This window comes from Ammospiza caudacuta, chromosome 15 (genome assembly GCF_027887145.1).
Source record: "Ammospiza caudacuta isolate bAmmCau1 chromosome 15, bAmmCau1.pri, whole genome shotgun sequence".
In the NCBI taxonomy this organism is placed as follows: domain Eukaryota; kingdom Metazoa; phylum Chordata; class Aves; order Passeriformes; family Passerellidae; genus Ammospiza; species Ammospiza caudacuta.
In genome coordinates, this window is record NC_080607.1 from 12,419,918 (window position 1) to 12,434,670 (window position 14,753).

General features: G+C 61.6%; 2 protein-coding genes across 2 annotated transcripts; both read right to left on the bottom strand.

The window, feature by feature from the left end:
• Positions 1-312: 312 nt before the first annotated feature.
• HCK (HCK proto-oncogene, Src family tyrosine kinase) lies at positions 313-9,593 on the bottom strand. Its single transcript, XM_058814961.1, has 13 exons — positions 9,567-9,593; positions 8,080-8,209; positions 7,636-7,678; positions 7,272-7,371; positions 7,028-7,126; positions 6,796-6,899; positions 6,249-6,398; positions 5,784-5,936; positions 5,299-5,481; positions 4,820-4,896; positions 2,415-2,568; positions 2,070-2,201; positions 313-1,497 (listed from the first exon to the last, which is right to left on the bottom strand). Exons 2-13 carry the CDS (start codon positions 8,206-8,208, stop codon positions 1,295-1,297), a joined length of 1,527 nt encoding a protein of 508 aa, XP_058670944.1. The 5' UTR covers position 8,209; positions 9,567-9,593; the 3' UTR covers positions 313-1,294.
• Positions 9,594-10,985: 1,392 nt separating this feature from the next.
• On the bottom strand, positions 10,986-14,569 carry CCM2L (CCM2 like scaffold protein). Its single transcript, XM_058814857.1, has 10 exons — positions 14,531-14,569; positions 14,106-14,273; positions 13,751-13,834; positions 13,477-13,660; positions 12,725-13,176; positions 12,510-12,645; positions 12,323-12,386; positions 11,969-12,116; positions 11,650-11,788; positions 10,986-11,497 (listed from the first exon to the last, which is right to left on the bottom strand). The coding sequence occupies exons 1-10, from the start codon at positions 14,558-14,560 to the stop codon at positions 11,214-11,216; spliced, it is 1,689 nt and encodes a 562-aa protein (XP_058670840.1). The 5' UTR covers positions 14,561-14,569; the 3' UTR covers positions 10,986-11,213.
• Positions 14,570-14,753: the final 184 nt, after the last annotated feature.

Here is a 14,753-nt window from a genome sequence, read left to right on the forward strand (position 1 = left end):
CGGCCCCGCGAAGCCGGCTGGGGAGGGGGCGGGCCGCACCGCCATCTTTGCTGAGGGCAGCGGGCTTTGCACGGGGAGCGGGCGCGACGCTGCGGCCGCCATGTTTGGTGAGGGCGGCGGGGCCGGGAGGCGCCCGAAGCGTTCCGAACCTCCCGGTCCCTCCCGGTCCTTCCCGGTTCCTCGCGGTTCCTCCCGGTCCCTGCGGTGCCACCCGGGCGGTCCGCGGCCCGGGCCTGCTCAGAGGGCGCTGCGGGTCTGCCCGGCTGCGGGCCCCTGCCCGGGCTGCGGAGCAGCAGGAACGGCCAGGAGAGGAAAGGTTGATAAATATTTTATTGATTACAAAATAAAAGATCCCAAAGCAGAAGCGACGGCGTTTGCCTCTTGGTATCAAAAATGTAATCACAGGCACCAGTCTCTTTGCTGTAAGAGGTACATGGCTGTCTTTAAAATATACTGTTTACTCCTTTTCCCCAAATAACCTAATGAAATACTAAAAATAAACAGTAACATTAAGTGAGTGTGCAGGGAGCACCTGGCCCTTGCTGACACTGCAAATGCCCCAGCAGACAACAAATGCTGCCTGTAAGCTTTGCATGGGGGAGAGGGCTCCTTTTGCCATGGCTTTGGGCTCCAGAGGTTCCTCCCAAGGCAGGTGGAGGAGGATCCATGCAGGGATGGCCTGGAAAAGCCCTGTCTGTGTCCATCTGCCCCTGTGGCACAGCCTCACCAAACCTGCACTCTGCACAGGGGCTGCCATGAAAATACCGGGGAAGGAAACCCAGGAGGGAGAGAGGAGGTAAAGGGTCTGTGACACTCAACATCCAAACCCCAGGATCCCGTGCTGATGCTGAGCCCAGGGGCTGCACTGCAGTGTGCCTTAGGGGGATCCCCTGGGCTCAATCACACAGGGAGCACAGGCACTGCAGGGCATGTCCCCAAAGCCAGCACCTAAGGCACATACTGCTGCAGAACAAAGTCATAAAATCTCAGAAGGATTATAAAAATACTGATCTGGGTTTTTCCTTGCAGCAAAAGCAGGCCTGGCCCCATCCCTGTCCATCCTCCTGGGGTCTCAGCACCACTGTCCAGCCAGCACTTCCTGGAGCCACTGCCCCAGGGACGTTCAGGCTCCTGGGAAAGGCACAAGGTGTGGCCACGTCTCTTCTCCCTCCATCATGTGCTGCTCCAGCCCAGCCACTCCAGCAAGCCTGAGGTTCCTGGGCCAGGCTGGCAGGGAAGCAAGGCACAGGTGAGACAGGGAAGAGCTGGCAGTGTCCGCCCCAAGCATCCCATGCTAGGGCTCCTGCTGGTACTGGCTCTCTGTGGCAGTGAAGAAATCCTCCAGAACACTCTGTATGTACTCAAAAGTGGGGCGATCCTCGGGTTTGATCTTCCAGCACCTCATCATGATGTCATAGAGCTCCTCAGGGCAGTTATCTGTGCGGGGCATCCGGTAGCCACGCTCCAGAGCCCTGATCACCTCCACGCTGGACATCCCTGGAAAACAGGGACAGGAGAACATCACCTGCTTTATCACTGCTGTCTTTGAAAGTCATAAAATCCCCAAACCCAAAACTTCTCTCCTTTTGGGCAATGTTTCCAGGAAGGGAAAAGTGGTTAGAGGGGCTGGGAAGGGGAAACTGCTGCTCCTGGTCAGGGAAACGTGGACAAAGGAGATGCTGGGTTATTGTAGGATGGAGTTTTGTGCCCCAGGACAGATGGGGCTTATAATCACTTTGAATAAATTAAAATCACTTTGCATAAATTCAAATGGTAAGTCTGTGATGAGCCATTGCTTCCAATGAAAAGTCAGTGCAAGGGCAGAGCTGCTCCTCAGAACAGCCTGTTGTGCCGCCCAGATCCACCACAATCCATTTGTGGTAGCATTTACAGAGTAACTCCCCAGTGAAAAAAGGTACCAAAATAATTATTAGTATAAAATTAGGGTGGTCCCTAATGATAAGGATTTACAGGGTTTTCCCATGGAGCTGGAGAAGCTCAGGTCACATGCATGGGGCCCAGAAGGTGAAATGTCTTTTGGAAACAGAGGAGGCATTTAAGCTCCTTACCTGGGTAGGGGATGCGTCCATAGGTGATGATCTCAGTCAGGAGGACCCCAAAGGACCAGACATCTGATTTTATAGTGAAAGATCCGTAGTTGATGGCTTCTGGTGCAGTCCATTTAATGGGAAACTTGGCACCTGGGCAAAGAGATCCAATGGGAATCATGAACCCAACCCCAACTGCTGAGAAATGCGTGGTGAAATATGGGGAACAAGAAACAAACAGAAGAGGAACAAGTGAAGTGATGCAAATGAGAGGAGCTTCCCTCTGCCCATGTACCCAGCACATCCCTCCCGGGGTCAGGACCACCATGGGGGCAAGGGAACCCCCCAAGCTGTCACCCCCAGCACCTTCCCGGGCCGTGTACTCGGTGTCCTCGATGACCCTGGCCAGCCCAAAGTCTGCAATCTTGCACACCAGCACTGCTGACACCAGGATGTTGGCGGCTCTCAGGTCTCTGTGGATGTAGTTCCTCTTCTCAATAAAAGCCATTCCTTCTGCAATCTGCCACAGGGGAACAGGGCAAATGCAAACAGGCTGCTTGAAATAACACACACCCCCTCAGCACCAGAGAAGTCAATTGCTTCTGGCCAGCACTCAGAAAAGGGTGAAAGGAGGCAGGAGATGGATGTCCCATCCTGGAAGTGTTCAAGGTCAGGCTGGACAGGGCTTGGAGCAACCTGGTCTAGTGTAAGTGTCCCTGCTTGTGGCAAGGGGTTGGAATGAGATGAGCTTTAAGGTTCCTTCCAACCCAAACCATTCTGTGACTTTCCTGTATGGAAACTGCTCTACAAGCAGGAAATCCCTTACAGAAGAGGTTGGGGTTTGGGTGAGCAGCCCAACATGACACCTGTGATCACCAGAGGCTGTGAGTGTTTGCAGGGCAAGGTGTAAGTGGGCTTCATCCACAGCCATGAGGATGTAGAGGAGGAGCAAATAATTCTCTACTCAGGGAAGACATGAGGCCAGTCTCCAAATACAGCCACAGTGACTCACTAATTGCTGCAGGAGGGTCAGTATTCCAGAGCTTCCTTAGCTGGGGCAGAAAAGCATAGTGGAAGATGCCTGAGCTCTTCCAGATTAGTTTCTGAAGAGTCACCTGTGTTTGTAGACAGGATGGCTGTGATGGCCCCTGACAATCCCCCCCACCCCTGTGCCTTCTGAAGTCCCTGCACTCGGTGCTGTGTGTGCAGGTCTCAGCCTGATCAGGCAGAGGTGACCTGGTGTGTGCACAACCAAACCCCAAAGCTGCCCTGTTACCCCATACCAGAGTCCAGAATGTGAAGGGGCAGGAGCAGCCAGAGGGGAGATCCCCCCTCCTTATCACACCCACACAAGCTGTGGGTGAGGTGCAGCTCCCACAGAGCTCTCCTCACTAAATACAGAAGTAGCCAGGCAAGAGCGGAAGGATCATTTCCATGACCACAGATGCATTTCTGCCCGCAGTGACTCAGCCCCAGCCCAGGGGCCAGGCTGCTGCCTGCTGTGACAGCCCTTCAGCCTCTGCTCTCCCCAGAGCTGCTCCAGCAGCCCCTCAGATACATGGGCTGAGCTGGGGCTGGCAGGAGGCAGCTTGCTGAGAGCAGATGGTGCAGGAGAGCACAGCTGATGCACAGACCCCAGCACAGCCAGCTCCAGCAGCCAGTGACCTGGTCTCAGCCCACAGCGCTCCCATCCTGGATTTCCTATTGCTCAGGTGCCTCTGTGAAATATTTGAGCTCAGCACAAAGGGTCCCTGGGTTCAGTCCTCACCCAGGGGCACTGCAGAAGCAGCAGGGGCTCAGTGGTTGTGCAAATGGTTGCACCTGGAGTGAAGTGCTTAACATCCTGTTCTGCTGTACTCAAAATCAGCTCCTGAATATATCCCTGAAATAATTATCTGTGAGTCCTCCTGCCTCTCCAGCTGCCTTCTCCTGCTGTGACAGCCCTCTGTGACTTTATTGAACCACAGGCCTCCCTAGGCATTCCCCTGGGACAACACAGCCTGCTGTCCTCCCTCCAGGACACTGGGAACCATGCCTGGCTCAGCCCCTCGTTTATTGGGAGCACACAGGATCATGCTGCAGGATTCCTGTAAACCCACAGGGCTTCACACCCCTGTGGTGCTGTCCTGAAGCAGTGCTGAGGGGGTGGGCTGGGTGTGTGGCCATGCTGGGTTTGTGGAGCTTTGGCCAAGTTTGCAGGTAAGGTTTGCAGGTAGCTGTCACAGCAGCAGCAAATTAGAAATTATAGTTACCAGTATAAATAGTTATCAATCATAGAAATTGATAACATTGTCCTGGGCTTGGTCAGACCACACCAATCAGCACCAGCACATTTGCAATTGTGAGCTGTGGAATTAAGCCCCATCCTCATCCTCGCTTCTCCACAAAGCAGAGTCGCCCATGGGCTGTGAGGGCTACAGGAACCATGGCAAACACAGAAGTCAGCAGCCAATCCTCCCCAGGATGTGTGCAGCTCTGCTGTGCACTGCTCAGGTGCAGGTGGGCTAGCTGAGTGCTGCAGATATTGGTGTGGTGAGGGGGAAGCTGCCACTTCTCCTTTCCCACAGCCCTGCTCCTGTGAGGTCAGCGGGATGGGGATGGTGAGCAGGCAGTGGCTGCCCACAGGAAACCTCACTGCATCCCCAGCACTGCTCACAGCAGGCTCCTGGCTGGCCCTGCACAAGCTCCAGGTGAGTTCCCAGGCTACTCACTCACCCTTTTCAGGGATGCAAGGGGCACTCAGAGCTAGGGAAGGTCTGCTCCTTCCTCACCTGGGCAGAGAAGTCGATCAGCTTCGGCAGCGGCAGCTTGTTCCCCTCATCGCTCTTCAGGAAATCCAGTAAGCTCCCTGCAGGCAGGGAAAGGTGCCAGGGCTGTTGGTTTAGCTGGAGTCTGCACCCCCACTTAGGGTGGCACAGAGTCCTGAGGAGCCAAGCAGGACAAGGGGACTCTGGAAACAACTTGATCCCCATCCCACTCCCATGGATAGGCACTAGTGCAGGCTCCCTCTGCCTTGCAGAGTGCTTGTTCTCATCTGTCCCCTCTTAGGTGTCCCTCCTCTCCCAGTGCTGTCACCACATCCACTCTCCCAGCACCCTGCCCCAGAGCTGTGGCAGGAGCAGAAACTGCTCCCAAAGCCCTGGGAGTGGTGCAGAGCCCACAGCCAAGCCTGGGGATGTGGAAGGGATTGATCCTGCACCACCCCAGGAACCTGAGTGCCCACAGACATCCCTCAGGATGCAGACTGCACCTTTCTCCATGAATTCAGTGATGATGAAGATGGGCTCCTCCCTGGTGACCACTGCATGCAGCTTCACCAGCTTGTCGTGCTGCAGAGTCTTCATCAGGTTTGCCTCCTCCAGGAAGGCTTCCACAGACATGCTGCCCGGCTTCATGGTCTTCACTGCCACCTTGGTGTGCTTGTTGTAGGTGGCTGGGGGTGGCACAACAGAGCATTCCCACACTGCCCTGGGAGCCCTGGGCTTTGGAGCCACAGTCCCAGCCCTCCTGAGCTGCTGTGGGAAGGCTGGAGGCCACACACAGCCCAGGGCTGTCCCCACATGCCCAGCCCCAACCAGGCCCTGCATCAAGGCAGGGTCACCTCCATGTCCCTCTGCTTCTCTCCCTCCCTGCCTTTTCCACCCCACCATCCCTCTACCTTCTCAGACATCCCCCACTCTTCCTCCTTCACCACCACCTTCATCACCCTCCCAGCAACCTCCCCATGACTCTCACCCATCCACACTTCTCCGAACTGCCCGGCTCCCAGCTTCCTCTCCAGGCTCAGGGACTCCCGAGGGATCTCCCAGGCGTCTTTCTCCCAGGGCTTCTGTGGTTTGGGCACTCGGCACGGGTGGGTGAGCCTCTGGCACAGCCCATCGCTCTGACCTGGGGGAGCATCCAGGGCCATCAGCCAGCCTGTCCCACTGCCACACTGTGCTTCATGGGGAGCTCTGGCCACCGTGGGTGTGCAGGGACACCAGCACCACCGCTGTGACAGCCAGCAGCGGCCATGGCAATGGGGGAAGGCATGGAAGTCACTGCACGATGGCAATAGGGGAAGGTCTGGAAGTCACTGCATGTTACAGTCACAGCCCAGGGGTGATGGGCAGGAGCCCCTCAGCCTCTGCACACCCCCAGCTGCTTGGCTCAGGGACAAAGCCCCGTTTGGGAAGGGGGGCCGGGCACCCCAGGGCTCACCCTTGTAGTGCTGGACGAGCTCCTGCAGCGTGTTGAAGTTGTTCCGAGGGGAGATGTAGAAGCCGCCGCTGTCCAGGGTCCGGATCTTGTAATGCTTCACTGCCCCGCCCCGCAGCTCGTCCGCGTCCCGCACCGAGAGCGAGTAGGAGCCTGCGGGAGGGGACAGCTGGCACCTCCCCGGGAGCATCCCACGAACATTCCTGCTGCTGCTCCCGGCCATCCCGGCTGCACAGAGCATCGCCCAGCAGAACCAGCAGCGCCCACCCCACTGTGCTGCCACCACCCCTTCAGCCCCAGGCCTGCACCCAAACACCCAAAGCAGCCCCAAAGGGACACATCCCTCATCCCTGCAGTGGGATTTGGACATGTGGCAGCACCACAGGACATTGCAGGGGCACCTCCACGCAGAGCATGGGCCCCCCAGTCCCTCCCTGCAGCACAGCACATCCCCAGGGCTGGGGAGGGAGCTCCTCTTCCAGGCAAAGGGGGCGAGGGCAGCCCTTGGGGCAGCTGTTCCCCAGCACTGTGCCATGGACACCCCTCACACCTTTTGTTGTCTCGCTGTCCCTGATCATGAAGGAGCCAATCATGTTCCCAGGGCCAAGGAGCTGCCGCTCCGCATCCTTCCTGCTGACATCCTTGAAAAACCACCTGCAGCAGAGCCAAGGGAAGCCAGGAATGCTGGATGGGGCAGGACAGGAGGCAGGAGCGGGGACAGCGGCAGTGGGGAGGTGGGGGACAGCATGGGGACGGGATCTGGCATGTAGGGATGGACTCACTCCTCTGTCTCCAGCGAGTTGTCTTGGGCAACGTAGTTGCTGGGGATGAAGCCTTCACGTCCTGTCACCAGCGACCGTGCTCGCCACCATTCCCCTGACCTGTGACAGAAGTGGCATTGGGTTGGCTCCTGCCACCTGGACCTGGGCACCAGCAGCTCCTCTAGGGCAAATTCCATCAAAAAATCCCAGCAGGGCCACAGAAGCCATCAGGAGACCCTGGACAGGGGTCTTCAGCAGCACTTACTTCTCCAGGACCTTCATGCGCTCGCCCTTCTGGAAGCTGAGGTCCCCAGCGTTCATGGCCTCGTAGTCGTAGAGTGCCAGCACCACGCTGTCCCCCGGGCCTGCAGCAAGGGAGCTCCCTGGGCACCCTCCCTGTGCTGGGATGGGGTGCCAGCCACTCCTGCCATGAATTCTGGCCAGGACATTGGCCAGGACCCCCACAGCCCCAGCACCTCCATCCTCATCGTGTCACGTCTGGCCCCTCAAGGGAGCCCAGAGCTCCCATCCTTCCAGGATGTGCTCACCCCCAGGTCAGAGAGGATCTGGCCACGCTGCCCCCACACACTCCAAACCCCTGCACCCCTTTGCAGCCCCCTTGTACCTACCATCCACAGGCAGGGGGACAGCCATGCTGGGGACATTGGTGTTCTGGAAAGTGCAACAAAACCACAGAGTGACATCACAGGTGGCAGAGACCTGTTTCCCATGGGGGGGTCTTGGCCCCAACAGCAATGGCAGGAACAGGAGGGCACCCGAGGGGCAGCACCAGCACCACTTGACACAATAATCCACCCAGCACCAGCATCTCCACCCCCTCCCAACACCTTCCTTTTTTCTTCCTTTCTCCATAACTCCTGGATTCCCATCAGGTCCACCCTGTGCTTTGTCCCAGTGTGGCCTGGGCTCCCACCCCATTGCCCAGTCCCTGTCCTGGAGCACAGGCACTGCCAGTGCCCTCAGCTGTCTCCACTCTCGGTGCTGGTGGCACTGCTGAGGAGAGGGCCTGAACCCCCTGTGACAGCTCAGCCCTGAAATCTCTCATCACTCACCCTCTTGTTGGTGGCTGTGGGGTCTCTCACATAGTGGCCCTGCTGGATGGTGGGGCCAGGATCAGGATCAGGGTCAGTTTTTGCTATCTTCTCTTGGCCACCAGCTTCCTTTGACCTCACACAACCCATGCTGCAGCCAAGGAAGGGGAAGTGAGGCCATTGCAACAGAGGTGAAAGCCCCGCTCCAGCCCCAGTCCAGCCCATTCCCATCAGCTCCCACAGCACAAGGCCCCAGTGCTCTGCTGTGACAGGGAAACTCTGCTCCTCCCACAGCTTCAGGGCACTGGGGTGCCCTGTGACACTGCAGAGGAAAAGAGAACTCCTGAGATGCCATTGGAGGTAAAGTTTGGGGAGACAACAGCAGCAGCCATGGAGCAGCTTCCCTGCCCTTGGGGGATGCAGGACAGGGTGCAGGCACGGGGCACCACGGCAGCAGAGTCACACTCAGCATCTTCTGCACAGAGAGGCCCTGATCACTGTGAGCTCTGCTGCAGCTTGGAGGTCCCCACACAGCACCCCCATCACCACAGGTCCACACTGTGCTCCCCTATCTCTGCTGGGTAGGAGCTGCCCCAAACAGCCAGTCCAGGGCAAAGACAAATGCTCAACCTTCTCCAGCACCCCAAGAAATTCAGTGGGAAAAAAAAGCTGCAAGAGGCAGCAAGAGTGGTAAACCCCTTGCAAATGTACTTCCCTTGGCCAGGGAGACCTGGGTGCAGAGAAAGCAGAAGGTGTTGGTGGTGACAGTGAAGGAGGAAGCTCAGGGCTGAACCCTGGATGTGCACAGCACAGCTCTTGAGGAACATCAGCCCATGGTCATTCCTTGCCTTTCCCTGGGTCAGCCCTGCTCCCGAGGGCAGAGCAGGAGCAGCAGTGGCAGCCAGGACAGCTCATCGCCCTCACGGGGCACAGGCTGGGGACTGTGCCAGATCCATCCTGGCAAACCCAAGGTGCCCAGCTGAACCTCAGACGTGGCTCACACCATCACCATCACCATGCAGGTATTTGCTGCTCCCGTCCCACTCCATCCAGCCCTACAGAGCACAAACACCCCGGGCAGTCCAAGGGTCATTTCCCCGGCTCCTGTGGCATAGCTGGCATTCCTGATGTGTCCCACCCCGGAGAGCCAGGTCCCAGGGCTCATGCGGTGTCCCCAGCCAGGAGAACCAGGTTGGATGAGGGTGCATCAGTTCCCGGAGCAAGGCTGCCCGCAGCCCTCTGCCCTTGCCCGTGCCTTCGGTCCCCGACAGCGCCTGCAAAGCCACGGGCGGGGACCCCCTCGTCGGGGCTGCACTGTGCCCAGCCGGGGCTGCACCGGGACCCCTGAGATTCCCGGCCATCGCCTCATCCCGGTCACCCAGGGTCAGCCGCTCTGACCGGGACCGGCCCGGCGCGGGGTGGGACCCACCGGGCTGCCCGGGACCGGCCGCGGGGCTCCCTCGCCGCCCTCAGGGCTCCGCGCACGGTTCGGATCCCGGAGCTCTCACCTTCGCTGCCGCCCTGGGGCACGTCCCCGCCGCCGGTCCCGCTCCCAGTCCCCGTCCCGGAGCCCGGGCTGCCGCCGCCGCTTCGCTCTGCCCCGCTGCTCTCCCGCCGCCTGCCCGGTACGGCCACGCCCCTCCCGGTACGGTCACGCCCCTCTCGGTGCGGTCCCGCCCCCGACTCCGACGGGGCGGGTGCGGCCGGTGCCTCCCGGGCCGGGCTGGGAGCGGGGACCACCATGCCTCGAACCGCACCCGCAGGAACATCCCAGCCCTGCGTGACCCCACTGCCCTTAGGGACCCCCGACGGATGCCAGAGCCCGTGTGTGCGTCTGCCGTCCCCGGGACACCGGACGGGTTTGGGTCCCGCACCCAAGGAGGTTTCCCCGCCTGGTGCAGGGCCATGAAGGGCGAGGGCACGGGGGGAGCACAGGACACGGCCTCAGCCTGGGTCTGTCCCAGGAAGGAGAAAAGAAAGCCCTGAGCATCCGTGGTGGGGTGCAGGACATGAGGGAGTGCAGGACACACAAGGGTGCCTGGGACTGGCTTTGTGAGGCACAGCTCAGCGAGGTCCGGGTATCCCTGGCTTTGTAGTGTCCCTGCTGGCCCCGGTATTCCCGTGCCAAAGCTCCCCTCAGAGCCCTACCCAGCTCCGCAGTGCTCCAGCCTTTCTTTTGAATTGCCCCTGAATTCAGGATGGAGGCAGCATCAGCAAGGGGACCCACGGCTCTGTGTGACCCTGGCCATCGGCTGCTCGCGTTCGGAGGAAGTAGCCAGGGTGGGAGAGCGCCACACCTCATGAGGGTTTGCATATGTAATTTTTTTTTTGTAGAAAAAATAAGTTGCTCCGGTAGCCCCAGCGCTGCTGCCCGCACACCACCCTGGGGCTGCAGAGCCGTCCCGCAGTCCCCACCAAGGGACACGGGGCCAGGGAATGTTGGCTCGGGGCCATCAGCCAGGGGCCGGCAGCCGTGGGATGTTGGGATACAGTGGCCAGGGAGAATCGGCTCGGGGACGGCGGCCAGGGAACATCAGCTGAGGTCCATGGGGCGGCCGGAGCACGGCCCGGGCCCCCGGCGGCGGAGGGGCTGCAGGGCGGGACCGCAGGAAGCCGGGCCCGGGCAGGAACTTCCTTTTATGAAACACCCGCAGCCCGCGGCCGGACGAGTGTCGCACAAGCGTCGCAGGCAGCAGCGGGCCAGCTGCGGCCACAAGCCCTTTCCTCTCCCAGCACATTCATGCTGATCCCCTCCATTGCTCTGAGCATCCCCTGGAGCCAGCCAGGAACAGCCGGCAGCACCCTGACCCTGGTGGTGACCTTCAGGTGACACTGGAGTGGGCAGGTGCCCAGCCCAGCCCAGTTCAGCAGCCCCCTGCCCCAGCTCACCCCACACCACAGCGACCCCTTTCCCCAGCCCCAGCATTTAATTGAAATCCGCAGAAATTACAGCACGTGTCTCCCCCACAGCCACAGCTGCCCTGTGATTCCAACAGCCTCGACAAGAGCTGACAGGGCAGTGCAGAGACCTGTCCCCTCCCACAGGGACAAATTCACCCTCCCTGGTTCTGGGGCAGAGCTGGGCACCTGCTGAGGCTGCTCCTGGAGGTGCAGCACCGCATCAGCGAGCAGAGAGAGCACAGCCGGGTTTTGGCTCACAGGTAGTTGTCCTCTTCCTCCTCCTCCTCCTCCTCCTCCTCATCCCGTGCCAGCGCCTCGATGTCGTGGGTGATGTCGGTGATGATGCGGTTGAAGGACTCGCTCTCGGAGCGCAGGGACCAGCTGTCGTAGCTGCGCACGGCCGACGCCGACGTGTTGCTCATGCTACGCTTGATGCGGCCGAAGCTGTCGGTGAGGATCCCGCCCTCCCGGATCCCGATGCTCTCCAGGAAGGTCTCAAAGTACCCGATGTCTTGGTCAGGGATGAAGGGCCTCATTCCTGTCACAGGCACCGTAAGCCTCAGGAGGGTACCCAGCCCTACTGGTTTGTCCCATCCCAGTAAGCAACAGGGTCCTGACATCCCCTGAAGCACCAGCCCCATGTCCCCAGGGGATGCACAGACATCACCAGGGGTGGCTGCAGACACTCACCCAGGAGGAGGAACTTCCTGCGGTCCCCGTAGAGGCGCAGGAGCTCCGTGCAGTATTCCTGCACCGGCGTGCCCAGCCGGTACTCACGGAGCAGGATGGCAAACTGCTGGATCTCCTGTGGTGACAGCTTGTTGCGCAGCTGTGGTGACACAGGGACGGGTTTGGCTTGGGGACACCAGCAGCACACAGCCCCCATCCCCCCACCCTGTGTCCCACTGCTGCTCTCTGCACAGGGAGCTCACACCAGCCTCCTCCCCTGCCCCAGCTGCTGGCGCTGCCGGCCTGCTGCGTGTCCCTGTGCCCGTCCCTGTGCCCTCACCGTCACCATATAGTCCTGCAGCTGCTCCAGCCCTGCGCCACTCTGGTCACTGCCACTGCAGGCAGTGGCCAGGCTGTGGTGGGAGCGGTGGAAGGAGGGCGAGGAGGTGCCGCTGTAGTACGCCTCAAAGGTCTCGTGGGAGCCATTGCTGGGGAGAACACGGGTCAGTGGGTCCCTGTGCCCCCTGTGTGCCCAGCTGCCACCCACCCACTGCACAGCACCCACCATCACATGGGGCAGGGGCATCACTGCAGTGAGCACGCAGCCAAGGGCAGGGGTACCCACCCAGGGGCACCTTGGGGGTCCAGTGGCACCCACCCCAGTCCAAGGGCACCCTGGGGGAGCCCGACTCACAAGGAGCTGCAGCAGCTGTAGTCAGCATCGTAGCCATATGTCCCATCTGTGCGGCAGCTCTCGCCTGGGAAAGGAGAGCAGAGACCTCATAGCAGAGACAAACCCCCCACCATGTGTCCATGTACCCCCACCCGTGTGCCCCATGACACCCCATTCAATGTTCCCACTCTTGTCTGCATCCACTCACTCCTGCTGGAGAGCCAGGGCCGTGTGGGCGTGGAGGTGTAGTGGTACCCGGCTCTGTCCACGCACTCGATGCTCTGGTCGCCGTAGATGATCTGGAACACCTGGCAGATGAGGGCACAGGACTCCTCCCCAGCATCCTGCAGGGGAAGGGCGGCGGGCAGTGAGCGCCGCTGGGTGGGCGAGCCCCGGTGGGCGGCACACGCCGGGACCGCTCACCCTGTTGGGCACGGCGAGGATGATGAGGTTGGAGTAAGCGTCCGGGCAGGGCTCCTGGGGGTCCAGGGGGTTGCTGCCGGCGTGCCGCCGCTCCCAGCTGCCGAAGCCGGTGCCGCGCTCCCAGCTGCCGCCGGCGGTGCCGGCCCGCCGCCGCTCCCAGCTGCCGCCGCACGGCTGCCGCCGCTCCCAGCTGCCCGAGGGCCGCCCGCGCTGCCGCCGCTCCCAGCTGCCGCCCCGCCGCCGCTCCAGGCTGCCGCCCTGCCGGGCCTCCTGCCCGCCCCGCGCCGCCCGCCAGTCCAGGCTGCAGATCGTGTGCCGCCGCTCCATCGCGCCCCCGAGCCGCCCCTCCGGCCACGAGCCCCCCGCTCGCTTCTCTGCGGGAAACGCCTCGGGCAAACCGGCCGGGGCCGCCTCGGGGTGCGCCCCGGCGGGGACCGGGTCCACTCCCAGGCCTGGGGAGCGGGGACAGACAGGGCGTCAGGGCGGGGGACTGCGCTGCCCTCCCTGCCGGGTCTCCAGCCCCTGCCCCGACCTCCCTGTCCCACCAGCCCAGGGGGATGCAGGGGGATGGGGATGTGGGAGCCTCAGTGGGCTGGGGACACCCCTCCGGTGCTCGTTATGTAGGAGAGGATGGGACACACCAAGGCAGGGACAAGGCGGGATTTTGCCGCCCTGATAGACTCTGACACCCATCTCCAGCCCCTCACAGCCCCTCGTGGCTCGGCTGGTGGCCCCCGGCCGGACCCCCGCACCGGTTTTGAGGATGAGGAGGTGCAGGGCATCGTCGCGCAGGTAGGAGGCGGCTGCGATCTCGTGTGTGGGGATCCGCAGGATGAGCTCCTCGTTGTCGCGCCAGGTGAGCAGCAGGCAGCGCGCCGAGAGGCTGAGGATGCTGTCCTGCTCCGGCGTGGTCTGCAGCGGCAGCTCCTTCAGCTGCTGCACGGACAGAGCGCGGGGGCTGCGTGGGGCACCCGGCAGGGTGGGGTACCCCGTGCCCACCCTCTGGGGAGCGGGGACCCCTCTTACCCTGGCCGTGTCCAGCAGCTGCAGCACCTCATCCCGGCTGGAGGGGTTCAGCGACGATGTCACCCATGTCAGATGACCTAAAAACTGGGGGAAGGAAAGCCCAGGGCAGCTTGGGGAGGCTGGGGCATGGCCCCAGGGTCAGGACACATCTCCCTGGGGTTCGGGGAGATCCTGCATTTAGGGGTTCCTCCCTGCACACGCACGGCACCACCCTCCACCCTGGGTGCTTGTCTGAGCAGGGAGGGGACCCGGACCCCTCTGGCCACTCTGAGTGTGGATCTCAGCACGGTGTGGTGGCCTCATGACCCCGCCCCAAGCAATCAGTGACCCCGGGCACTTTTGGGGATCCCTTTACCTTCACCTCCTTCTCCACGTAGTCGTGCAGCAGGATCTGGGGGTCGATCAGGTAGTCGGGGGGGTAGAGGGGCACGGAGTGCAGCGGGCGCCGGTAGACGCTGCTGCGGAGCGCTGCCCTCCGCGCCGCCTTGGGGAAAACCAGCCGCTTGATGGGCGACACGAAACCCTGGCAGGGGAACGGGCACGGGGACGGATCAGCACAGGGTACCCAACCCTGGCCCCCACACACGGGGTTTGTGGCACCCAGCACCCGGGGCGTGGGGGGTAACAGCTGAGAGCCTCTCTGCTGGCCCTTCGCACTGTTTGGGTGGCTCCATTCTCCCCGCCGTGTTGTGGGAGGGGTGCGGGGCCTCTCAAACCTGTGCATGGCACCCTCTCCCCCCTCCTGGCCGCCCCCCGGACCCCAGCCCCAGCCCCACGCACCTTCTTCCCCTTCTTGGCCTCGCTGTCCATGGCAGGACGCGGTGCTGCGGCCGCCCCCTCTGCCCCGCTCGGCGCCGCGGCGCTTTCCTGTGTCGGAAACTCCACCAGGATCGCTGGGATGTGAGTTCCTGCCTCTCCTGGGGGGTGCTGGGACTGGGCTGGGCTGGGCTGGCACTGAGACTGGGACTGGGACTGGGACAGGACTGGCACTGGGATAGGGGCT